Raw genomic sequence first — 26490 nt, forward strand, 5'->3', positions numbered from 1 at the left:
ACCTTGATGAGAAGCATGCAGTGTTAATGCTGCATTTTATGGGGAGCGATTTGTGTGTGTGTTGTAGTTTAGTTTAGTTTATTAATTCGACCATTTTAAAAAACATGCACACATAAAACTTAAAAGCCATACATGCACATTAATAAAATCATGGAGGATAACACAATAAAGTCTGGGACTTATTTCCATTGTGGTCCTCTCGAGACAAGATGGCTGGACAAGATGGAACACAGTATGGCAGTGAAATAATAAAACAAAAACAGATAAGAACATCTGTCTCATCATTCCAGTTACATCATAGGGGTTATTCAATGGGCACAGAGGACATCAAACATAGTTTTACTTTATTTTTAAAGCTGCCCAGAGAGGATGTTGTTTTTATAGGCAGAGGCAACTCATTCCATTCTGAGGCTCCAGTATACAAGAAAGTACCTTTCCCAGCATTACTCCTGAACCTGTATAAGCACACATCAGCAACACCTGATCTGGTGCTGTGATTGTGTGCATCCCTAACACGAGGAAAGTAATCACTTAGATATCTGGGCGCAGGACCATAAATACTCCTGTAAACCAAACCTAGTCTAATCTGGGACACCGTAGCTTCAACAGGCAGCCAGTTTAGTTCCTGAAAGCAGCTCCTGCCTATGTGAGTACGTGGACTCACCTTCAACACTACCCTGATCAGCTTATTCTGGCCTATCTGGAGCTTCATAAGTTTAGATAAGCCCCCAAACCAGGAAGTACTAGCATAGTCAAAATGACATTGAATGAGGGCAGTAGCTAGCACTTTCATGGAGTCCTTATCAAGCAGCTTGGACTTTCTAGCCAAAAACTTAGTCCTGGCATTAACCTTCCCTAGCACCTTATTGGCCATGCTCACACCTCCCAAGCTTCCATCAAGGATACATCCCAAGTAGCTAACAGAGGTTTTAGTAGTCAGCACCTCACCCCCTAACTCCACTCTGATTTCAGACGAACTACACAATTTAGGTCTGGATCCAAAAATAATTGCTTCAGTTTTCCCTAAGTGCAGAGATAGCTTATTATCTCCAAGCCATTTGCTAATGTTAGTAAGCTCTGTGCTAAATATGCTCTCCAACATAGTTTTACTTTTGTGAGACACCAGATGTGTAGAGTAGAGTCATCCGCATAAAGAAAAAGACGGCAAGAACAAGCATCTTTCATATCGTTAATATACAATAAAAACAGCAGAGGCCCAAGCACGCTGCCCTGCGGAACGCCACAACTCATTGGTTTTGCCTGAGACAGTGAACCATTAACCTCTACTACTTTCTCCCTCCCTGATAAATAGGACTTTACCCAGCCTAGAGGGATACTGCTCAACCCCAGTGCCTCCAGTTTGGAGATTAGGAGACAGTGGTTAACTGTATCAAAGGCCTTCTGTAGGTCAAGCAGGACCACTCCACACAGATTTCCCTCATCAATCTCTTTCCTGATGAAGTCAGTCAAGTAAAGTAGACATGAATCAGTGGAGTATGTTTTTCTAAAACCCGACTGAAAATCAGACATTAGACCCTGTTTGTTAACATATTCATACATTTGCTCATGTACAATTCTCTCCAGGATCTTTGATGTTACACAGAGGATAGATACAGGCCTATAATTCCCAGGGTCAGACTTTATCCCCTTCTTATACAGAGGAATAACTTTAGCTTGTTTCATGTCCCTGGGAAAGGTGTGGTAATGAAGGTAATGAAGTGTGTTGATCACGGTGGTATAGTCTAACAGGCTGACTACACCGCTCGCGTCGCAAAATAAATGTAGAAATCTATATTGTTCAATTATTGCACCCACACTGCTCGCGCGAGCCAATGAGTCTGCGTTGCCACGGGCTAAAATAGAAGTTAGTTCTATTTGTGACGCAGATCACGCTATAAGTCCTGCCTCTTCCATCTCCTCATTGGTTTATAGAAGCAGGTACCCACGTGCCATCTCCTCATTGGTTATACCCACGTGGGTGACTGAAAGACGAACGAGGTTGGTGGCGGTAATGCACCTAATTTATGAAAGTTGCCAATCTCAATATAAAGTCAAGAGAAGAAAAAGCCTAGAAAGAGGAGCGATGACTAGAAACGATTCGGTTGACCGTTTTATGTGTGGATTAATTGTCAGAGTGAAGGACCAGCCACCCTAGTCATGGACTGTTCTCTCTGCTACTACAGGGCAAGTGGTACCGGAGCACCAAGTCTAGGTCCAAAAGGCTTAACAGCTTCTACCCCCAAGCCATAAGACTCCTGAACATCTAATCAAATGGCTACCCAGACCCCTTTTTTACTCTGCTGCTGTTCTCTGTTTATTATCTATGTATAGTCACTTTAATAACTCTACCTACATGTACATATTACCTCAAATACCTCCACTAACCGGTGCCCCCACACATTGACTCTGTACCGGTACCCCCTGTATATAGCCTCCACATTGACTCTGTTCCGGTACCCCCTGTATATAGCCTCCACATTGACTCTGTACCGGTACCCCCTGTATATAGCCTCCACATTGACTCTGTTCCGGTACCCCCTGTATATAGCCTCCACATTGACTCTGTACCGGTACCCCCTGTATATAGCCTCCACATTGACTCTGTACCGGTACCCCCTGTATATAGCCTCCACATTGACTCTGTACCGGTACCCCCCTGTATATAGCCTCCACATTGACTCTGTACCGGTACCCCCTGTATATAGCCTCCACATTGACTCTGTACCGGTACCCCCTGTATATAGCCTCCACATTGACTCTGTACCGTAACACCCTGTATATAGCCTCCACATTGACTCTGTACCGGTACCCCCTGTATATAGCCTCCACATTGACTCTGTACCGGTACCCCCTGTATATAGCCTCCACATTGACTCTGTACCGGTACCCCCTGTATATAGCCTCCACATTGTTATTTTACTGCTGCTGTTGAATTATTTGTAACTTTTATTTTCAATTTTTTTTGTACCTGTCTATATATTTTTTTCTTAACACTTTCTTAAAGCTTCTTAAAGCATTGTTGGTTAAGGGCTTATAAGTAAGCATTTCACTGTTTCACTGTTGTATTAGGCGCATGTGACAAATAATATTTGATTTGATTTGGTGGTGCTTTCTCACTGTGGAAAGATACAAGCTCCAGCTCAGTCTCATTCTTGGTGAAGTCTGAGAAGCGGCGGGAAAACTCATGCAGGTCGATCAAAGTGCTGCTGTATGTCTCAGTGCAGAACTGCGATGTGGGCGCGTTCATTGCGCGGCCAGTGTCGGAAAATGAGCGAGAGACCGGCTTCTCATTTGTCTGGAGAACAACATAAGTTTGGTCTTGAATGCTTTCACGTTGGAATACAGTTGAAGCACAAAAACACAATTTTTCCCTGCAGTTTCACATTCAGATCTTTCACATGCCCCAGTATGTCCACACCGAACGCCCAGCCTGTCGGTGTCTTTCAACTCGGAGAAGTCGTCAGCTTTATCAACCATATCAAGGAACATACTGATCTCAGTTCCCACACATGGCAAAATACTTTTCCCAGGCTTAGCCAGAGAACATGGTACAACAAGTCTTGGTGCTCTGCCTCGCAGTCATTGAGCAGCTGAATGAACTGATGATGGTTAAGCCTCCTTGCCTGTATAAAGTTGAACTGATGATGGTTAAGCCTCCTTGCCTGTATAAAGTTGAACTGACGATGGTTAAGCCTCCTTGCCTGTATAAAGTTGAACTGACGATGGTTAAGCCTCCTTGCCCGTATAAAGTTGAACTGATGATGGTTAAGACTTCTTGCCTGTATAAAGTTGAACTGATGATGGTTAAGCCTCCTTGCCTGTATAAAGTTGAACTGACGATGGTTAAGCCTCCTTGCCTGTATAAAGTTGAACTGATGATGGTTAAGCCTCCTTGCCCGTATAAAGTTGAACTGATGATGGTTAAGCCTCCTTGCCTGTATAAAGTTGAACTGATGATGGTTAAGCCTCCTTGCCTGTATAAAGTTGAACTGATGATGGTTAAGACTCCTTGCCCGTATAAAGTTGAACTGATGATGGTTAAGCCTCCTTGCCTGTATAAAGTTGAACTGATGATGGTTAAGCCTCCTTGCCTGTATAAAGTTGAACTGACGATGGTTAAGCCTCCTTGCCTGTATAAAGTTGAACTGACGATGGTTAAGCCTCCTTGCCTGTATAAAGTTGAACTGATGATGGTTAAGCCTCCTTGCCCGTATAAAGTTGAACTGACGATGGTTAAGCCTCCTTGCCCGTATAAAGTTGAACTGACGATGGTTAAGCCTCCTTGCCCGTATAAAGTTGAACTGACGATGGTTAAGCCTCCTTGCCCGTATAAAGTTGAACTGATGATGGTTAAGCCTCCTTGCCTGTATAAAGTTGAACTGATGATGGTTAAGCCTCCTTGCCTGTATAAAGTTCAACTGATGACGGTTAAGCCTCCTTGCCCGTATAAAGTTGAACTGACGATGGTTAAGCCTCCTTGCCTGTATAAAGTTGAACTGATGATGGTTAAGCCTCCTTGCCTGTATAAAGTTGAACTGACGATGGTTAAGCCTCCTTGCCTGTATAAAGTTGAACTGATGATGGTTAAGCCTCCTTGCCTGTATAAAGTTGAACTGACGATGGTTAAGCCTCCTTGCCTGTATAAAGTTGAACTGATGATGGTTAAGCCTCCTTGCCCGTATAAAGTTGAACTGACGATGGTTAAGCCTCCTTGCCCGTATAAAGTTGAACTGACGATGGTTAAGACTTCTTGCCTGTATAAAGTTGAACTGATGATGGTTAAGCCTCCTTGCCTGTATAAAGTTGAACTGATGATGGTTAAGCCTCCTTGCCTGTATAAAGTTGAACTGATGATGGTTAAGCCTCCTTGCCTGTATAAAGTTGAACTGATGATGGTTAAGACTCCTTGCCCGTATAAAGTTGAACTGATGATGGTTAAGACTTCTTGCCTGTATAAAGTTGAACTGATGATGGTTAAGCCTCCTTGCCTGTATAAAGTTGAACTGATGATGGTTAAGACTTCTTGCCTGTATAAAGTTGAACTGATGATGGTTAAGCCTCCTTGCCTGTATAAAGTTGAACTGATGATGGTTAAGCCTCCTTGCCCGTGTAAAGTTGAACTGATGATGGTTAAGCCTCCTTGCCCGTATAAAGTTGAACTGACGATGGTTAAGCCTCCTTGCCCGTGTAAAGTTGAACTGACGATGGTTAAGCCTCCTTGCCCGTATAAAGTTGAACTGACGATGGTTAAGCCTCCTTGCCCGTATAAAGTTGAACTGACGATGGTTAAGCCTCCTTGCCCGTATAAAGTTGACAAGTTTTACAACCACTTTGACAACATTTTCCAGCGTTAACACACTTTTACACAGGGCTTCCTGACGAATAATACAGTGAAGAAATATCAATATTTCTTCTTTTACTTTTGTCTTTATAATCTTTTTAGTAGCCCAATGTTTTTACCGGTTAGATTTGGTGATCCATCTGTTGTGACATTTGTCAGTTTGCTCCATGGTAGATACATTTTTTTCCCATGCAGGCAGACACCCTGTCAGATAAATCAGCCCCTGGTTGTTCACATCATTGATTCCATCGGAAGAATGGAGAGTTGTCATTTATTCTTCTGAGAAACATGTTAAGTGGAGCGGTGTCTCTGATGTCACTGCTCTCATCCAGTGCTATAGAAAAAAACAGATCAAAGCCATCTGCTTTTTTTTTTTCTTCAACTGGGAGATTAGCTCCTCACCTATCACTTCCACGCGCCTGGTGATGGTTCTGCGTGATAAACTAATTTTCTCAAATTGGCTTTTTCTCTCAGGACAAAATATACCAGCAGTCTCCACCACAAAGTCCCCTTCAGTAAAATGTTTGCTATACTTAGATTTTTATGTGCCGCTATGTAGCTTGCCTTAGTTACGGAGTCTGGAGTAGAGCACCGTTTAGTAAGCGTATTTTGTTGGGCTTTTAAGTTTGTGGCAAGTTTTGAAGCCTTCCTTGCCTTTTCCTGAGAGGACATATAGCTAGCGTAGTTAGCATGCTTGCTTGAAAAATGACGATTTGAAATTATATTCCTTAAAAACAGCAACACTTTCTTGGCATATCAGACAGTACCGCCTTATGTCCAATATTAGTATAAAAAAAAAAAGTATTTTGCTGTCCATTCTTCTTTAAAAACACAACATTCAGAGTCCACTTTTCTAATTTTCGCAGCACTTATTTTTCACGTCAAAAGTCGTCAAGCAATGAAGTGGCTATGATGACTGAGCGCATTCTGAATCAGACTGTAGGCCGAAATACAGTGCGCGCTTGCCAGGCTACAGCGCCATCTATTGGAGGTTGTTTGTGTATCATGGAATGAGTCATTTTAGGCCAAAAATCTTAACTCAAATATAATAATATTTATTACATTTAAATAATGTCTCGCGGGCAGTACTTTGCCCCCCCCCCCGGACTAAGGTCATGGAAAGTGTACACATCAAAGCTTGAGTGATGGAGAAGCAGGACATGAAAAGAAAATGAATGTCCACTGACTCCAGGCCAAATGCCACACTATTCCATATATAGTGCACTACTTTAGACCAGGACCCAAAGGGACTATGTAGGGTATAGGATTCCATTTGGGATGCAGCCAGTGTTTACTGCTCCCAGCAGCCAGACATAAAAGGTGTTGTGATCTTAACAGAAGCTTCATTATACAGACAGGGAGCAGACATTAGATTTCCTCTCTCATTTAGTTCCTTCTCACTTTCTGTGTCCCAAATGGCACCCTATTCCCTATATAGTGCACTACTTTTGACAAGAACCCTGTTCAAAAGTAGTGTACTTAATAAGGGAATAGGAGTGCCAATTGGTACGCTTACATTCTCTAATACCAGTAGGCCTTTCATATGGTTGTTGTAGTGTGAAGAGAATAGGATCCTTATAGAACCATCAACAGAATATAGGATCCGTATAGAACCATCAGCAGACAGAATATAGGATCCGTATAGAACCATCATCAGAATATAGGATCCTTATAGAACCATCAACAGAATATAGGAGCGTTATAGAACCATCATCAGAATATAGGATCCTTATAGAACCATCATCAGAATATAGGATCCTTATAGAACCATCATCAGAATATAGGATCCTTATAGAACCATCATCAGAATATAGGATCCTTATAGAACCATCATCAGAATATAGGATCCTTATAGAACCATCAACAGAATATAGGATCCTTATAGAACCATCATCAGAATATAGGATCCTTATAGAACCATCATCAGAATATAGGATCCTTATAGAACCATCAACAGAATATAGGATCCTTATAGAACCATCATCAGAATATAGGATCCTTATAGAACCATCATCAGAATATAGGATCCTTATAGAACCATCATCAGAATATAGGATCCTTATAGAACCATAATCAGACAGAATATAGGATCTTTATAGAACCATCATCAGACAGAATATAGGATCTTTATAGAACCATCAGCAGACAGAATATAGGATCTTTATAGAACCATCAGCAGACAGAATATAGGATCTTTATAGAACCATCATCAGACAGAATATAGGATCTTTATTAGAACCATCATCAGACAGAATATAGGATCTTTATAGAACCATCAGCAGACAGAATATAGGATCTTTATAGAACCATCATCAGACAGAATATAGGATCTTTATTAGAACCATCATCAGAATGTAGGATCTTTATAGAACCATCAGACAGAATATAGGATCTTTATTAGAACCATCATCAGACAGAATATAGGATCTTTATTAGAACCATCATCAGACAGAATATAGGATCTTTATAGAACCATCAGCAGAATATAGGATCTTTATTAGAACCATCATCAGAATATAGGATCTTTATTAGAACCATCATCAGACAGAATATTGGATCTTTATAGAACCATCATCAGACAGAATATAGGATCCTTATAGAACCATCATCAGACACAATATTGGATCTTTATAGAACCATCAACAGACAGAATATAGGATCTTTATAGAACCATCATCAGACAAAATATAGGATCTTTATAGAACCATCAGCAGACAGAATATAGGATCTTTATTAGAACCATCAGCAGACAGAATATAGGATCTTTATAGAACCATCATCAGAATATAGGGTCTTTATTAGAACCATCATCAGACAGAATATAGGGTCTTTATTAGAACCATCAGCAGACAGAATATAGGATCTTTATAGAACCATCATCAGACAGAATATAGGATCTTTGTTAGAACCATCATCAGACAGAATATAGGATCTTTATAGAACCATCATCAGACAGAATATAGGGTCTTTATTAGAACCATCAGACAGAATATAGGATCTTTATTAGAACCATCATCAGACAGAATATTGGATCTTTATAGAACCATCAACAGACAGAATATAGGATCTTTATTAGAACCATCAGCAGACAGAATATAGGATCTTTATTAGAACCATCATCAGACAGAATATAGGATCTTTATTAGAACCATCAGCAGACAGAATATAGGATCTTTATTAGAACCATCATCAGACAGAATATAGGATCTTTATTAGAACCATCAGCAGACACAATATAGGATATTTATAGAACCATCAGCAGACAGAATATAGGATCTTTATAGAACCATCAGACAGAATATAGGATCTTTATAGAACCATCATCAGAATATAGGGTCTTTATTAGAACCATCAGCAGACAGAATATAGGATCTTTATTAGAACCATCATCAGACAGAATATAGGATCTTTATAGAACCATCAGCAGACAGAATATAGGATCTTTATAGAACCATCAGACAGAATATAGGATCTTTATAGAACCATCATCAGAATATAGGATCTTTATTAGAACCATCAGCAGACAGAATATAGGATCTTTATTAGAACCATCATCAGACAGAATATAGGATCTTTATAGAACCATCATCAGAATATAGGGTCTTTATTAGAACCATCATCACACAGAATATAGGATCTTTATTAGAACCATCATCAGACAGAATATAGGATCTTTATTAGAACCATCAGCAGACAGAATATAGGATCTTTATAGAACCATCATCAGACAGAATATAGGATCTTTATTAGAACCATCAGCAGACAGAATATAGGATCTTTATTAGAACCATCATCAGACAGAATATAGGATCTTTATTAGAACCATCATCAGACAGAATATAGGATCTTTATTAGAACCATCATCAGACAGAATATTGGATCTTTATAGAACCATCAACAGAATATAGGATCTTTATAGAACCATCATCACACAGAATATTGGATCTTTATAGAACCATCATCAGACAGAATATAGGATCTTTATTAGAACCATCAGACAGAATATAGGATCTTTATTAGAACCATCAGCAGACAGAATATAGGATCTTTATTAGAACCATCAACAGAATATAGGATCTTTATTAGAACCATCAACAGAATATAGGATCCTTATAGAACCATCAACAGAATATAGGATCTTTATTAGAACCATCAACAGAATATAGGATCTTTATTAGAACCATCAGACAGAATATAGGATCTTTATTAGAACCATCAGACAGAATATAGGATCTTTATTAGAACCATCAGCAGACAGAATATAGGATCCTTATAGAACCATCAACAGAATATAGGATCTTTATTAGAACCATCAACAGAATATAGGATCCTTATAGAACCATCAACAGAATATAGGATCCTTATAGAACCATCAACAGACAGAATATAGGATCCTTATAGAACCATCAACAGAATATAGGATCTTTATTAGAACCATCAACAGAATATAGGATCCTTATAGAACCATCAACAGACAGAATATACAGTAGTTACTGCCTGTAACCTATTTGATATGATAGTTGTACTGTGGGAGAATACAGGAGTACATGAGTTACTTCCTGTAGCCTATTTGATATGATAGTTGCACTGTGGGAGAATACAGGAGAAGTACAGGACTCATACTGACAGCTGGATCAGTCACTCTGTTCGCATCCTGAATGGCCCAATGGATCCCATTGTTCTCTGATCTCTGTCTAGGGTGTTTCTGATTATCAATAACTGTGTTTATTCCTCTCCTGTGTTTCTGATCAATACATGCATTTATGTCTGTCTTCTGTGTTTTCTTTCTAGGATATGGATTCTCATGTCTGCTGTTCTGTTCACAACCATAGCCTTAATAGTAAGTACTGTACATTAGTCAACTGGACTTCTACCATAGCCTTAATAGTAAGTACTGTTCATTAGTCAACTGGACTTCTACCATAGCCTTAATAGTAAGTACTGTTCATTAGTCAACTGGACTTCTACCATAGCCTTAATAGTAAGTACTGTACATTAGTCAACTGGACTTCTACCATAGCCTTAATAGTAAGTACTGTTCATTAGTCAACTGGACTTCTACCATAGCATACCATTCTACCAGACCTATATCCATCCTACCCTGCCTTTCTAAGGTCTTCGAAAGCCAAGTCAACAAACAGATTACCGACCATTTCGAATCCCACCGCACCCTCTCCGCTATGCAATCTGGTTTCAGAGCTGGTCATGGGTGCACCTCAGCCACGCTCAAGGTCCTAAACGACATCGTAACCGCCATCGATAAGAAACAATACTGTGCTGCCGTATTCATTGACCTGGCCAAAGCTTTTGACTCTGTTAATCACCACATCCTCATCGGCAGACTCAGTAGCCTTGGTTTCTCAAACGATTGCGTCGCCTGGTTCACCAACTACTTCTCTGACAGAGTTCAGTGTGTCAAATCGGAGGGCCTACTGTCTGGACCTCTGGCAGTCTCTATGGGGGTACCACAGGGTTCAATTCTTGGGCCAACTCTTTTCTCTATATACATAAATGATGTCGCTCTTGCTGCTGGTGAATCTCTGATCCACCTCTACGCAGACGACACCATTCTGTACACTTCTGGCCCTTCTTTGGACACTGTGTTAACAACCCTCCAGACGAGCTTCAATGCCATTCAACTCTCCTTCCGTGGTCTCCAACTGCTCCTAAACACAAGTAAAACTAAATGCATGCTCTTCAACCGATCGCTGCCTGCACCTGCCCGCCTGTCCAGCATCACTTCTCTGGACGGTTCTAACTTAGAATTTGTGGACAACTACAAATACCTAGGTGTCTGGTTAGACTGTAAACTCTCCTTCCAGACTCACATCAATCATCTCCAATCCAAAGTGAAATCTCGAATTGGCTTCCTATTTCGCAACAAAGCATCCTTCACTCATGCTGCCAAACATACCCTCGTAAAACTGACCATCCTACCAATCCTCGACTTCGGCGATGTCATTTACAAAATAGCTTCCAATACCCTACTCAACAAACTGGATGCAGTCTATCACAGTGCCATCCGTTTTGTCACCAAAGCCCCATATACTACCCACCACTGCGACCTGTACGCTCTCGTTGGCTGGCCTTCGCTTCATAATCGTCGCCAAACACATTGGCTCCAGGTCATCTACAAGACCCTGCTAGGTAAAGTCCCCCCTTATCTCCGCTCACTGGTCACCATAGCAGCACCCACCTGTAGCACGCGCTCCAGCAGGTATATCTCTCTGGTCACCCCTAAAGCCAACTCCTCCTTTGGTCGTCTCTCCTTCCAGTTCTCTGCTGCCAATGACTGTAACGAACTACAAAAATCACTGAAGCTGGAAACACTTATCTCCCTCACTAGCTTTAAGCACCAGCTATCAGAGCAGCTCACAGATCACTGCACCTGTACATAGCCCATCTATAATTTATCCCAAACTACTACCTCTTCCCCTACTGTATTTATTTATTTTGCTCCTTTGCACCATATTATTTATATTTTATCTCTGAACTTTCTTCAAACTACAAATCTACCATTCCAGTGTTTTTCTTGCTATACTTTATTTACTTTGCCACCATGGCATTTTTTTGCCTTTACCTCCCTTATCTCACATCATTTGCTCACATTGTATATAGTGTTATTTTTTTTTATTTTTATTATTATTTTTTTTTTCTTCTACTGCATCATTGATTGTATGTTGTTTTACTCCATGTGTAACTCTGTGTTGTTGTATGTGTCGAACTGCTTTGCTTTATCTTGGCCAGGTCGCAATTGTAAATGAGAACTTGTTCTCAACTTGCCTACTTGGTTAAATAAAGGTGAAATAAAATAAAATAAATAAAATAGCCTTAATAGTAAGTACTGTACATTAGTCAACTGGACTTCTACCATAGCGTTAATAGTAAGTACTGTACATTAGTCAACTGGACTTCTACCATAGCCTTAATAGTAAGTACTGTACATTAGTCAACTGGACTTCTACCATAGCCTTAATAGTAAGTACTGTACATTAGTCAACTGGACTTAGCTTGACCTCTCCTGTACTGTATAGATATCTCCCAGTCCAATTGCTTTGACAGCATGGTTCAACCTGGGGATGGACAGGGGGTGCAGGCTTGTTCTCCAGCCCCACACTAACAACAACACATCTGATTTGACTTATCAAGGGCTTGTTGATTAGTTGAATCAGGAGTGTTATTACCTGGTTGGGGGGAAAGCCTGTAACCCCGGTGTGTGTATATACCCAGAACCAGGACAGAAGACACTACTGCTGTATGGGTTGTCAACTGTCTCTGGGGCTATCAAAATCCTTATTATACTATGTTGTTATTATTATTTCACAACATATGTAACACTGAGCACTTCTTCCCTCTCTCTCTCTCGCTCTCTCTCTCCCGCTCTCCTACGCTCTCTCTCTCCCCCTCTCTCTCCTCTCTCTCCTCTCCCTCTCTCTCGCTCTCTCTCGCTCTCTCTCGCCTCTCTCGCGCACTCTCTCGCTCTCTCTCGCTCTCTCTCTCCCGCTCTCCTGCGCACTCTCTCCCACCTCTCTCTCTCCTCTTCCTCTCTCTCCTCTCCCTCTCTCTCCCGCTCTCTTGCGCTCTCTCTCTCTCCCACCTCTCTTTCCCCTCTCTCTCTTCTCTCTCTCTCCCTGTCTCTCTCTACAGGCTCTAGTGTTCCCCAGTCAGCTCTATGAGTTTGTGTTTGAGCTCAGGACCACCAGGATCTCCATCAGACTCTATGGAGGAGCACTACTCAGTAAGGGCTGTCTACTGTGACAGTATCAGACTCTATGGAGGAGCAGTACTCAGTAAGGGCTGTCTACTGTGACAGTATCAGACTCTATGGAGGAGGAGCACTACTCAGTAAGGGCTGTCTACTGTGACAGTATCAGACTCTATGGAGGAGCAGTACTCAGTAAGGGCTGTCTACTGTGACAGTATCAGACTCTATGGAGGAGCAGTACTACTCAGTAAGGGCTGTCTACTGTGACAGTATCAGACTCTATGGAGGAGGAGCACTACTCAGTAAGGGCTGTCTACTGTGACAGTATCAGACTCTATGGAGGAGCACTACTCAGTAAGGGCTGTCTACTGTGACAGTATCAGACTCTATGGAGGAGGAGCACTACTCAGTAAGGGCTGTCTACTGTGACAGTATCAGACTCTATGGAGGAGCACTACTCAGTAAGGGCTGTCTACTGTGACAGTATCAGACTCTATGGAGGAGCAGTACTCAGTAAGGGCTGTCTACTGTGACAGTATCAGACTCTATGGAGGAGCAGTACTCAGTAAGGGCTGTCTACTGTGACAGTATCACACTCTATGGAGGAGCAGTACTCAGTAAGGGCTGTCTACTGTGACAGTATCAGACTCTATGGAGGAGGAGCACTACTCAGTAAGGGCTGTCTACTGTGACAGTATCAGACTCTATGGAGGAGCACTACTCAGTAAGGGCTGTCTACTGTGACAGTATCAGACTCTATGGAGGAGCAGTACTCAGTAAGGGCTGTCTACTGTGACAGTATCAGACTCTATGGAGGAGGAGCACTACTCAGTAAGGGCTGTCTACTGTGACAGTATCAGACTCTATGGAGGAGCACTACTCAGTAAGGGCTGTCTACTGTGACAGTATCAGACTCTATGGAGGAGCAGTACTCAGTAAGGGCTGTCTACTGTGACAGTATCAGACTCTATGGAGGAGCACTACTCAGTAAGGGCTGTCTACTGTGACAGTATCACACTCTATGGAGGAGCAGCATACTCAGTAAGGGCTGTCTACTGTGACAGTATCAGACTCTATGGAGGAGGAGCACTACTCAGTAAGGGCTGTCTACTGTGACAGTATCAGACTCTATGGAGGAGCAGTACTCAGTAAGGGCTGTCTACTGTGACAGTATCAGACTCTATGGAGGAGCAGTACTCAGTAAGGGCTGTCTACTGTGACAGTATCAGACTCTATGGAGGAGGAGCACTACTCAGTAAGGGCTGTCTACTGTGACAGTATCAGACTCTATGGAGGAGGACACTACTCAGTAAGGGCTGTCTACTGTGACAGTATCAGACTCTATGGAGGAGCAGTACTCAGTAAGGGCTGTCTACTGTGACAGTATCACACTCTATGGAGGAGGAGCAGTACTCAGTAAGGGCTGTCTACTGTGACAGTATCACACTCTATGGAGGAGCAGTACTCAGTAAGGGCTGTCTACTGTGACAGTATCAGACTCTATGGAGGAGCACTACTCAGTAAGGGCTGTCTACTGTGACAGTATCAGACTCTATGGAGGAGGAGCACTACTCAGTAAGGGCTGTCTACTGTGACAGTATCACACTCTATGGAGGAGAGCACTACTCAGTAAGGGCTGTCTACTGTGACAGTATCAGACTCTATGGAGGAGCAGTACTCAGTAAGGGCTGTCTACTGTGACAGTATCACACTCTATGGAGGAGGAGCAGTACTCAGTAAGGGCTGTCTACTGTGACAGTATCACACTCTATGGAGGAGCAGTACTCAGTAAGGGCTGTCTACTGTGACAGTATCAGACTCTATGGAGGAGCACTACTCAGTAAGGGCTGTCTACTGTGACAGTATCAGACTCTATGGAGGAGGAGCACTACTCAGTAAGGGCTGTCTACTGTGACAGTATCAGACTCTATGGAGGAGCAGTACTCAGTAAGGGCTGTCTACTGTGACAGTATCAGACTCTATGGAGGAGCAGCACTCAGTAAGGGCTGTCTACTGCCACTTCTCTGCCAGGGAAACCGCTCAGTCTCACCAGCTATAAATGATTTAAAAACTGTACTTCTTAATATTTAATGGTCCTGTCTCGTTCCTGACTAACTCCTCTAGGGTAGAGTACACTTGTTGTTGATGAACAGTGTTAAAGTGAGGACATGAAGCAGTGCATTCTGGATCCTGTAGTTTGTGTTGAGTGATTAGTTGGCCCAGGAAGAGGCACCAGGTATGACAAGAGGATAACATTCAGATGTCTGGAGGGTTTTTCTGCCAGTAAAGAAACGAATATATTTAACTGGATTGTAAAGACCACCTGCTATAACCTTATTCAATTATACATTAAACATTTCCATCTCTAAATCACAATGAGAATACATTATGTAATACAATGCAATCTCACTTTGTATCTCCTTTTAGATGGGACAGGTAAGACCAGAACAAGCTTAGGGCTTACCTAGCTAAATAACAGGTAGGACCAGAACCAGCTTAGGGCTTACCTAGCTAAATAACAGGTAAGACTGGAACCAGCTTAGGGCTTACCTAGCTAAATAACAGGTAGGACCAGAACCAGCTTAGGGCTTACCTAGCTAAATAACAGGTAGGACCAGAACCAGCTTAGGGCTTACCTAGCTAAATAACAGGTAGGACCAGAACCAGCTTAGGGCTTACCTAGCTAAATAACAGGTAAGACTGGAACCAGCTTAGGGCTTACCTAGCTAAATAACAGGTAGGACCAGAACCAGCTTAGGGCTTACCTTGCTAAATAACAGGTAGGACCAGAACCAGCTTAGGGCTTACCTAGCTAAATAACAGGTAAGACTGGAACCAGCTTAGGGCTTACCTAGCTAAATAACAGGTAGGACCAGAACCAGCTTAGGGCTTACCTAGCTAAATAACAGGTAAGACTGGAACCAGCTTAGGGCTTACCTAGCTAAATAACAGGTAGGACCAGAACCAGCTTAGGGCTTACCTAGCTAAATAACAGGTAGGACCAGAACCAGCTTAGGGCTTACCTAGCTAAATAACAGGTAGGACCAGAACCAGCTTAGGGCTTACCTAGCTAAATAACAGGTAAGACTGGAACCAGCTTAGGGCTTACCTAGCTAAATAACAGGTAGGACCAGAACCAGCTTAGGGCTTACCTAGCTAAATAACAGGTAAGACTGGAACCAGCTTAGGGCTTACCTAGCTAAATAACAGGTAGGACCAGAACCAGCTTAGGGCTTACCTAGCTAAATAACAGGTAAGACCAGAACCAGCTTAGGGCTTACCTAGCTAAATAACAGGTAGGACCAGAACCAGCTTAGGGCTTACCTAGCTAAATAACAGGTAGGACCAGAACCAGCTTAGGGCTTACCTAGCTAAATAACAGGTAGGACCAGAACCAGCTTAGGGCTTACCTAGCTAAATAACAGGTAGGACCAGAACCAGCTTAGGGCTTACCTAGCTAAATAACAGGAAAGACCAGAACCAGCTTAGGGCTTACCTAGCTAAATAACAGGTAGGACCAGAACCAGCTTAGGGCTTACCTAGCTAAATAACAGGTAGGACCAGAACCAGCTTAGGGCTTACCTAGCTAAATAACAGGTAGGACCAGAACCAGTTTAGGGCTTACCTAGCTAAATAACAGGTAGGACCAGAACCAGCTTAGGGCTTACCTAGCTAAATAACAGGTAAGACCAGAACCAGTTTAGGGCTTACCTAGCTAAATAACAGGTAGGACCAGAACCAGCTTAGGGCTTACCTAGCTAAATAACAGGTAGGACCAGAACCAGCTTAGGGCTTTCCTAGCTAAATAACAGGTAGGACCAGAACCAGCTTAGGGCTTACCTAGCTAAATAACAGGTAGGACCAGAACCAGCTTAGGGCTTACCTAGCTAAATAAGATAGTAGTAATAATCATGAATGCTTCAATAGTTTTTTGTCACAGGGTATTAAGAGGTCTGTATTCAGTCTGCCATGTTTTACAGTATTACATGATGAGTGCATTTGAGTACAGCAAGGCGTGACTGTACAGTCCCCCTCGGATGGAGGGAGAGATGGATGGAAGGAGGAACCCTACTGAGAAAGGCAGGAAGGAAGAGAGGATAATCCCTTAACAGCGGAAGGCTGTAGGCAACAGGGGTGAAGATACGGCGTCCATCCCAAATGGCACCCTATTCCCTTTTTTTATAGTGCACTACTTTTGTCCAGGGTCCATTGAGCTCTGGTTAAAAGTAGTGCGCACTAATAGGGAATAGGGTGCCATTTGCAACACAGACACAGTTCCTCTACTGTCTGTTCAGTAACAGCCTGGGGTTGGAACAGAGCCATAGATGTACTATATAGTTCTAAATATAGTATTATACTGCATCTACCCTCTCTGTGTGTGCTGGGGTCATCAGAAGGGCTCACTACTTCCTGATGGAGAGGATGTACGTTCTACTCTAGTACAGTGTTAAAATCAGCCACTTCCAACATACTGCTCTGATACCACATCTGTAAGGAAGGAATTGTAGCTGAGAGATTTGGTTGTCTGGTTCAGTTCTGATGTGAACCAATGTAGACCTGACCTCGGAAACCCAGGCTTTTCACAGTACTTCCAATAGTGGAGTGATGGAGAAAACAGGGTTTTAGAAGGCTGGCTACACTAGACTACTGTAGGCCTCACCCTAATGCTAAACATCTCTCTCTCTCGCTCGCTCGCTCTCTCTCGCTCTCTCGCTCTCTCTCTCTCTCGCTCTTCTCGCTCTCTCTCGCTCTCTCTCTCTCTCTCGCTCTTCTCTCTTCTCGCTCTCTCTCTCTCTCTCCAGGTGTCTCATTGATCATGTGGAAAGGTCTGTACACGGCAGAGAAAGCCATTATCCAGTGGACCCTGCTCTCCGAGGCCTGCCTCCTGTCTGTCCAGTTCCTGGGTGAGGGATCCGTTGTTCTGTCTTTATATCCATTTACTAACGACACAAACTAACAACTATGCAGTAAGGATGCACCGGGCTTCACCTATTGGTTTATGATTGGAACATGTCATCAGAGTTGTTCTTTAAAGACTATCTGTAGGTTACAGGACTGTCTATGATCAGTAACAGTAGTGTCTATGATCAGTAACAGTAGTGTCTATGATCAGTAACAGTAGTGTCTATGATCAGTAACGTGTCTATGATCAGTAACAGTAGTGTCTATGATCAGTAGTGTCTATGATCAGTAACAGTAGTGTCTATGATCAGTAACAGTAGTGTCTATGATCAGTAACAGTAGTGTCTATGGTCAGTAACAGTAGTGTCTATGATCAGTAACAGTAGTGTCTATGATCAGTAGTGTCTATGATCAGTAACAGTAGTGTCTATGGTCAGTAACAGTAGTGTCTATGATCAGTAACAGTAGTGTCTATGATCAGTAGTGTCTATGGTCAGTAACAGTAGTGTCTATGGTCAGTAACAGTAGTGTCTATGATCAGTAACAGTAGTGTCTATGATCAGTAACAGTAGTGTCTATGGTCAGTAGTGTCTATGATCAGTAACAGTAGTGTCTATGATCAGTAACAGTAGTGTCTATGATCAGTAACAGTAGTGTCTATGATCAGTAACAGTAGTGTCTATGGTCAGTAACAGTAGTGTCTATGATCAGTAACAGTAGTGTCTATGATCAGTAGTGTCTATGGTCAGTAACAGTAGTGTCTATGGTCAGTAACAGTAGTGTCTATGGTCAGTAACAGTAGTGTCTATGATCAGTAACAGTAGTGTCTATGATCAGTAACAGTAGTGTCTATGATCAGTAGTGTCTATGATCAGTAACAGTAGTGTCTATGATCAGTAACAGTAGTGTCTATGATCAGTAACAGTAGTGTCTATGGTCAGTAACAGTAGTGTCTATGATCAGTAACAGTAGTGTCTATGACCAGTAGTGTCTATGATCAGTAACAGTAGTGTCTATGACCAGTAGTGTCTATGATCAGTAACAGTAGTGTCTATGGTCAGTAGTGTCTATGATCAGTAACAGTAGTGTCTATGGTCAGTAGTGTCTATGATCAGTAACAGTAGTGTCTATGGTCAGTAGTGTCTATGATCAGTAACAGTATTGTCTATGGTCAGTAACAGTAGTGTCTATGATCAGTAGTGTCTATGATCAGTAACAGTAGTGTCTATGATCAGTAGTGTCTATGGTCAGTAACAGTAGTGTCTATGGTCAGTAACAGTAGTGTCTATGGTCAGTAACAGTAGTGTCTATGATCAGTAACAGTAGTGTCTATGACCAGTAGTGTCTATGATCAGTAACAGTAGTGTCTATGATCAGTAGTGTCTATGGTCAGTAACAGTAGTGTCTATGATCAGTAACAGTAGTGTCTATGGTCAGTAGTGTCTATGGTCAGTAACAGTAGTGTCTATGGTCAGTAACAGTAGTGTCTATGGTCAGTAGTGTCTATGGTCAGTAACAGTAGTGTCTATGATCAGTAGTGTCTATGGTCAGTAACAGTAGTGTCTATGGTCAGTAACAGTAGTGTCTATGGTCAGTAACAGTAGTGTCTATGATCAGTAGTGTCTATGATCAGTAACAGTAGTGTCTATGGTCAGTAGTGTCTATGATCAGTAACAGTGGTGTCTATGACCAGTAACAGTAGTGTCTATGATCAGTAACAATAGTGTCTATGGTCAGTAACAGTAGTGTCTATGATCAGTAACAGTAGTGTCTATGATCAGTAACAGTAGTGTCTATGATCAGTAACAGTAGTGTCTATGATCAGTAACAGTAGTGTCTATGATCAGTAACAGTAGTGTCTATGACCAGTAACAGTAGTGTCTATGATCAGTAACAGTAGTGTCTATGATCAGTTGGTTACAGTAACAGTAGTGTCTATGATCAGTAACAGTAGTGTCTATGATCAGTAGTGTCTACGGTCAGTAACAGTAGTGTCTACGATCAGTAACAGTAGTGTCTACGATCAGTAACAGTAGTGTCTACGATCAGTAACAGTAGTGTCTACGATCAGTAACAGTAGTGTCTACGGTCAGTAACAGTAGTGTCTATGGTCAGTAACAGTAGTGTCTATGGTCAGTAACAGTAGTGTCTATGACCAGTAACAATAGTGTCTATGACCAGTAACAGTAGTAGTGTCTATGATCAGTAACAGTAGTGTCTATGATCAGTAACAGTAGTGTCTATGATCAGTAACAGTAGTGTCTATGATCAGTAACAGTAGTGTCTATGGTCAGTAACAGTAGTGTCTATGGTCAGTAACAGTAGTGTCTATGGTCAGTAACAGTAGTGTCTATGATCAGTAACAGTAGTGTCTATGATCAGTAACAGTAGTGTCTATGGTCAGTAGTGTCTATGGTCAGTAACAGTAGTGTCTATGATCAGTAGTGTCTATGATCAGTAGTGTCTATGGTCAGTAACAGTAGTGTCTATGATCAGTAACAGTAGTGTCTATGATCAGTAACAGTAGTGTCTACGATCAGTAACAGTAGTGTCTACGATCAGTAACAGTAGTGTCTATGGTCAGTAACAGTAGTGTCTATGGTCAGTAACAGTAGTGTCTATGGTCAGTAACAGTAGTGTCTATGATCAGTAACAGTAGTGTCTATGGTCAGTAACAGTAGTGTCTATGGTCAGTAACAGTAGTGTCTATGATCAGTAACAGTAGTGTCTATGGTCAGTAGTGTCTATGGTCAGTAGTGTCTATGGTCAGTAACAGTAGTGTCTATGATCAGTAACAGTAGTGTCTATGGTCAGTAGTGTCTATGATCAGTAACAGTAGTGTCTATGATCAGTAACAGTAGTGTCTATGATCAGTTGGTTACAGTAACAGTAGTGTCTGATCAGTTGGTTACAGTAACAGTAGTAGTGTCTATGATCAGTAACAGTAGTAGTGTCTATGATCAGTAACAGTAGTGTCTATGATCAGTAACAGTACTGTCTATGATCAGTAACAGTAGTGTCTATGATCAGTAACAGTAGTGTCTATGATCAGTAACAGTAGTGTCTATGATCAGTAGTGTCTATGATCAGTAACAGTAGTGTCTATGATCAGTAACAGTAGTGTCTATGATCAGTAACAGTAGTGTCTATGGTCAGTAACAGTAGTGTCTATGATCAGTAACAGTAGTGTCTATGATCAGTACGTGTCTATGATCAGTAACAGTAGTGGTCTATGATCAGTAACAGTAGTGTCTATGGTCAGTAACAGTAGTGTCTATGATCAGTAACAGTAGTGTCTATGATCAGTAACAGTAGTGTCTATGATCAGTTGGTTACAGTAACAGTAGTGTCTGTGCTTCTACACCTGTATTGCTTGTTGTTTGGGGTTTTAAGCTGGGTTTCTCTACAGCACTTTGTGATATCAGCTGATGTAAGAAGGGCTTTATAAATACATTTGATTTGATCAGTTGGTTCCAGTAACAGTAGTGTCTATGATCAGAGAGTGTATTTAGAGAGGGACTGAGAGTCCAGGCGAGTCCATGTTATCTCCACCAGTCTCCTCTGGTACCTCAATAAGAGACATTCACACATCAGTGGGAAATCAAGCTCTGTTCAGTCCTGCAGTGTCGACTGAAGTGAAGTCTTGGGCCGTTATGTACTGTATCAGAGTAGGACTACTGATCTAGGATCAGATTAACCTTTTAGATTGTAATGAATAACATTACATGGACAGGGGGGGACCAGGAGCCGTATGTACTGTATCAGAGTAGGACTACTGATCTAGGATCAGATTAACCTTTTAGATTGTAATGAATAACATTACATGGACAGGGGGGGACCAGGAGCCGTATGTACTGTATCAGAGTAGGACTACTGATCTAGGATCAGATTAACCTTTTAGATTGTAATGAATAACATTACATGGACAGGGGGGGACCAGGAGCCGTATGTACTGTATCAGAGTAGGACTACTGATCTAGGATCAGATTAACCTTTTAGATTGTAATGAATAACATTACATGGACGGGGGGGACCAGGAGCCGTATGTACTGTATCAGAGTATGACTACTGATCTAGGATCAGTTTAATGTTATGAGTGTAATGAGTAAGATCACACATACAACGAGGGATCTGATCCTAGATCAGCACTCCTGCTCTGAGGTGGTTGATATATATGAGCCCTGAAGTGAACTACAGGATAAGGGTGTTGCCACGAGAAAAGGTCAACCAGTGAAGAACAAACACCATTGTAAATACAACCCATATTCATGTTTATTTATGTTCCCTTTTGTACTTTAACTATTTGCACATTGTTACAACACTGTATATAGACATAATATGACATTTTGAAAATCTTTTGGAACTTTTGTGAGTGTAATGTTTATTGTTCATTTTTGATTGTTTTGTTTATCTATTTCACTTGCTTTGGCAATGTAAACATATGTTTCCCCTGCCAGTAAAGCCAATTGAATTGAATTGAATTGAATTGAATTGAATTGAATTGAATTGAATTGAATTGAATTGAATTGAATTGAATTGAATTGAATTGAGAGTGAAGTTCCATCTATGGTCAAGATGATCACATATACAGTGCCTTCAGAAAGTATTCAGACCCCTTCACTTTTTCTACATTTTGCTACGTTAAAGCCTTATTCTAAAATGGATTAATAAAAAAATTCCTTACCAATCTAAACACAATACCCCAATAATAACAAAGTGTAAACAGGTTTTTAAAAATCTTTTGCAAATTTATAACAAATAAAACTGAAATACCTTCTTTACATAAGTATTCAGACCCTTTGCTATGAGACTCAAAATTCATCTCAGGTGCATCCTGTTTCCATTGATCATCCTTGAGATGTTTCTACAACTTGATTGGAGTCCACCTGTAGTAAATTCAGTTGATTGGACATGATTTGGAAAGCCACACACCTGTCTATGTTAGGTCCCACAGTTGACAGTGCATGTCAGAGCAAAAACCAAGCCATGGAATTGTCCGTAGAGCTCAGAGATAAGAATTGTGTTGCGGCACAGATCTGGGGAAGGGTACCAAAACAATTCTGTGGCATTTAAGGTCCCCAAGAACACAGTGGCCTCCATCATTCTTAAATGGAAGAAGTTTGGAACCACCAAGATTAGAGCAATCGGGGGAGAAGGGCCTTGGTCAGGGAGGTGACCAAGAACCTGATGGTCACTCTGACAGAGCTCTAGAGTTCATCTGTGCAAATGGGAGAACCTTCCAGAAGGACAACTATTTCTGCAGCACTCCACCAATCAGGCCTTTATAGAGAGTGGACAGACGGAAGCCACTCCTCAGTAAAAGGCACATGACAGCCCGCTTGGAGTTTGCCAAAAGGCACCTAAAGACTCTCAGACCATGAGAAACAAGATTCTCTGGTCTGATGAAACCAAGATTGAACTCTTTGGCCTGAATGCCAAGCCTCACGTCTGGAGGAAACCTGGCACCATCCCTACGGTGAAGCATGGTGGTGGCAGCATCATGCTCTGGGGATGTTTTTCAGTGGCAGGGACTGGGAGACTAGTCTGGATTGAGGCAAGGATGAATGGAGCAAAGTACAGAGAGATCCTTGATGAAAACCTGCTCCAGAGTGCTCTGGACCTCAGACTGGGGCGAAGGTTCACCTTCCAACAGGACAACGACCCTAAGCACACAGCGAAGACAACGCAGGAGTGGCTTCGGGACAAGTCTCTGAATGTCCTTGAGTGGCACAGCCAGAGCCCGGACTTGAACCCGATCTAACATCTCTGACCTGAAAATAGCTGTGCAGCGATGCTCCCCATCCAACCTGACAGAGCTTGACAGGATCTGCAGAGATGAATGGGAGAAACTCCCTAAATACAGGTGTGCTAAGCTTGTAGCGTCATACCCCAGACTCAAGGCTGTAATTGCTGCCTAAGGTGCTTCAACAAAGTACTGAGTAAAAGGTCTGAATACTTATCTAAATGTGATATGTCAGCTTCTTTTAAAATGATTAATTAGCAACAATTTCTAAAAACCTGTGTTTGCTTTTTCATTATGGGGTATTGTGATGTCATTATGGGGTATTGTGATGTCATTATGGGGTATTGTGATGTCATTATGGGGTATTGTGATGTCATTATGGGGTATTGTGTGTAGATTGATGAGGGGGAAAAAACCCAGATTTAATCAATTTTAGAATAAGACTTTAACCTACCAAAATGTGGAAAAAGTCAAGCAGTCTGAATACTTTCCGATTGCTCTGTATGAGTACACATATTACATTTGTATAGGTTGCATCCCAGATGTCACCGTGTCCCCTATATCAGTGTTGGGAAACACGCCTAGCGCTTAAAAGCATTGGGCCAGTAACTGAAAGGCCGCTGGTTATGAATCCCTTAGCCGACTAGGTGTAAATTCTGTCCATGTGCCGTAGACCAAGGTACTTAACTCTAGTTGTAAAACGTGTGTCCTCTCTCTCGTTGCAGTGACCATCATCACACTGGTGGAGCTGGGTCTGATGTCAAACTCTGCCATCCTCCTCCTCCTCAGTGAAGTCCTCTTCCTCATCATCACACTCCTCTACTACTACCACCTGGGTCGCAGGACCAAGAAGACCCAGAACCATACACACAGCTCTGATTAGACCCAGAACCATACACACAGCTCTGATTAGACCCTGAACCATACACACAGCTCTGATTAGACCCAGAACCATACACACAGCTCTGATTAGACCCAGAACCATACACACAGCTCTGATTAGACCCAGAACCATACACATAGCTCTGATTAGACCCAGAACCATACACATAGTTCTGATTAGACCCAGAACCATACACACAGCTCTGATTAGACCCAGAACCATACACACAGCTCTGATTAGACCCAGAACCATACACATAGTTCTGATTAGACCCAGAACCATACACACAGCTCTGATTAGACCCAGAACCATACACACAGCTCTGATTAGACCCAGAACCATACACACAGCTCTGATTAGACCCAGAAGACCCAGAACCATAGATCTAGCAGCTCTGATTAGACCCAGAACCATAGATCTAGTTCTGATTAGACCCAGAACCATAGATCTAGTTCTGATTAGACCCAGAACCATAGATCTAGTTCTGATTAGACCCAGAACCATAGATATAGCTGCTCTGATTAGACCCAGAACCATATATATAGTTCTGATTAGACCCAGAACCATAGATATAGTTCTGATTAGACCCAGAACCATACACACAGCTCTGATTAGACCCAGAACCATAGATCTAGTTCTGATTAGACCCAGAACCATAGATCTAGTTCTGATTAGACCCAGAACCATAGATCTAGTTCTGATTAGACCCAGAACCATACACACAGCTCTGATTAGACCCAGAAGACCCAGAACCATAGATCTAGTTCTGATTAGACCCAGAAGACCCAGAACCATAGATCTAGTTCTGATTAGACCCAGAAGACCCAGAACCATAGATATAGTTCTGATTAGACCCAGAACCATAGATCTAGTTCTGATTAGACCCCCTCTCCCAAAACAGTGTTATAACTATTAATTTGATATCATGGCTGGTCAGTCCTTGCATCCATAGCTCTGTCTATGAATTTGAGTGTTTACAAATCTCCAACCCCATCCCTCAGCTTTTGACCAAAACAGTGGTGGGGTGGACACTTTGTTATTGTTTGAACTGCAGATTGCCCCTTTACGGTCAGTTAAGATAAAAAGCTTGACGGGTTTAGATTGTGGCTCCAAAGCAACACTCCAGTCAACGTGACTGCTTAGCGCTTACCCTGCCCAAATGGCACCCTAGTCTATACTTACCCCACATAGGACTCTGTTCAGAAGTAGTGCACTATATAGGGAATAGGGCTCTGGTCTATAGTAGTACCACTATATAGGGAATAGGGCTCTGGTCTATAGTAGTACCACTATATAGGGAATAGGGCTCTGGTCTATAGTAGTACCACTATATAGGGAATAGGGCTCTGGTCTATAGTAGTGCACTATATAGGGAATAGGGCTCTGGTCTATAGTAGTACCACTATATAGGGAATAGGGCTCTGGTCTATAGTAGTGCACTATATAGGGAATAGGGCTCTGGTCTATAGTAGTGCACTATATAGGGCATAATAGGGTGCCATTTTTCATGGACACTTCGATCACAGTTTCATTGAGACTGCCCCAACCACTTAAATCCATTGTGTTAATAGGTAAAGCTCTGGTTGAATATTTTTTTTAGGAAAGGAGCTTTTAAATGTGATTGCCAAAGAAGGTGATTGTATTTTGCAGTATACCACGTGTTATAAGACATGTCAATACATATTTGCTAGTTACTGAACATGTACCTGCAGAAAGAGAACAGTGTTGTTTTCAGACTGTGGGTTTTTTCTGTAGATATCTAGTCTCGTGAGTCATGTAGAACTTGTGTAAGCCTGTTTGGGAAACACTGGGTTAGGAGGTAGAACCTGTGTGTTGGTTTGGGTCAGAGAACGACTACTGTCTAATGTTCTGTTTTATGTTGGTTTGGGTCAGAGAACGACTACTGTCTAATGTTC

At 41.9% G+C, this 26490-nt stretch overlaps 1 protein-coding gene across 2 annotated transcripts in view; it reads left to right on the forward strand.

Annotated features, from left to right (window-relative positions):
* Positions 1-24937, forward strand: part of LOC106587983 (tumor protein p53-inducible protein 11) — a 71057-nt gene extending 46120 nt beyond the window's left edge. For both annotated transcript variants that reach the window (XM_045708332.1, XM_045708331.1), the window contains 4 exons: positions 10133-10181; positions 12989-13079; positions 17849-17950; positions 24417-24937. In XM_045708332.1, the coding sequence (XP_045564288.1) occupies positions 10133-10181; positions 12989-13079; positions 17849-17950; positions 24417-24574 (400 nt within the window). In that variant the 3' untranslated portion in view covers positions 24575-24937. The remainder of the gene's footprint in view (positions 1-10132; positions 10182-12988; positions 13080-17848; positions 17951-24416) is intronic.
* Positions 24938-26490: the final 1553 nt, after the last annotated feature.

Source organism: Salmo salar, chromosome ssa26 (genome assembly GCF_905237065.1).
Source record: "Salmo salar chromosome ssa26, Ssal_v3.1, whole genome shotgun sequence".
Lineage (NCBI taxonomy): Eukaryota > Metazoa > Chordata > Actinopteri > Salmoniformes > Salmonidae > Salmo > Salmo salar.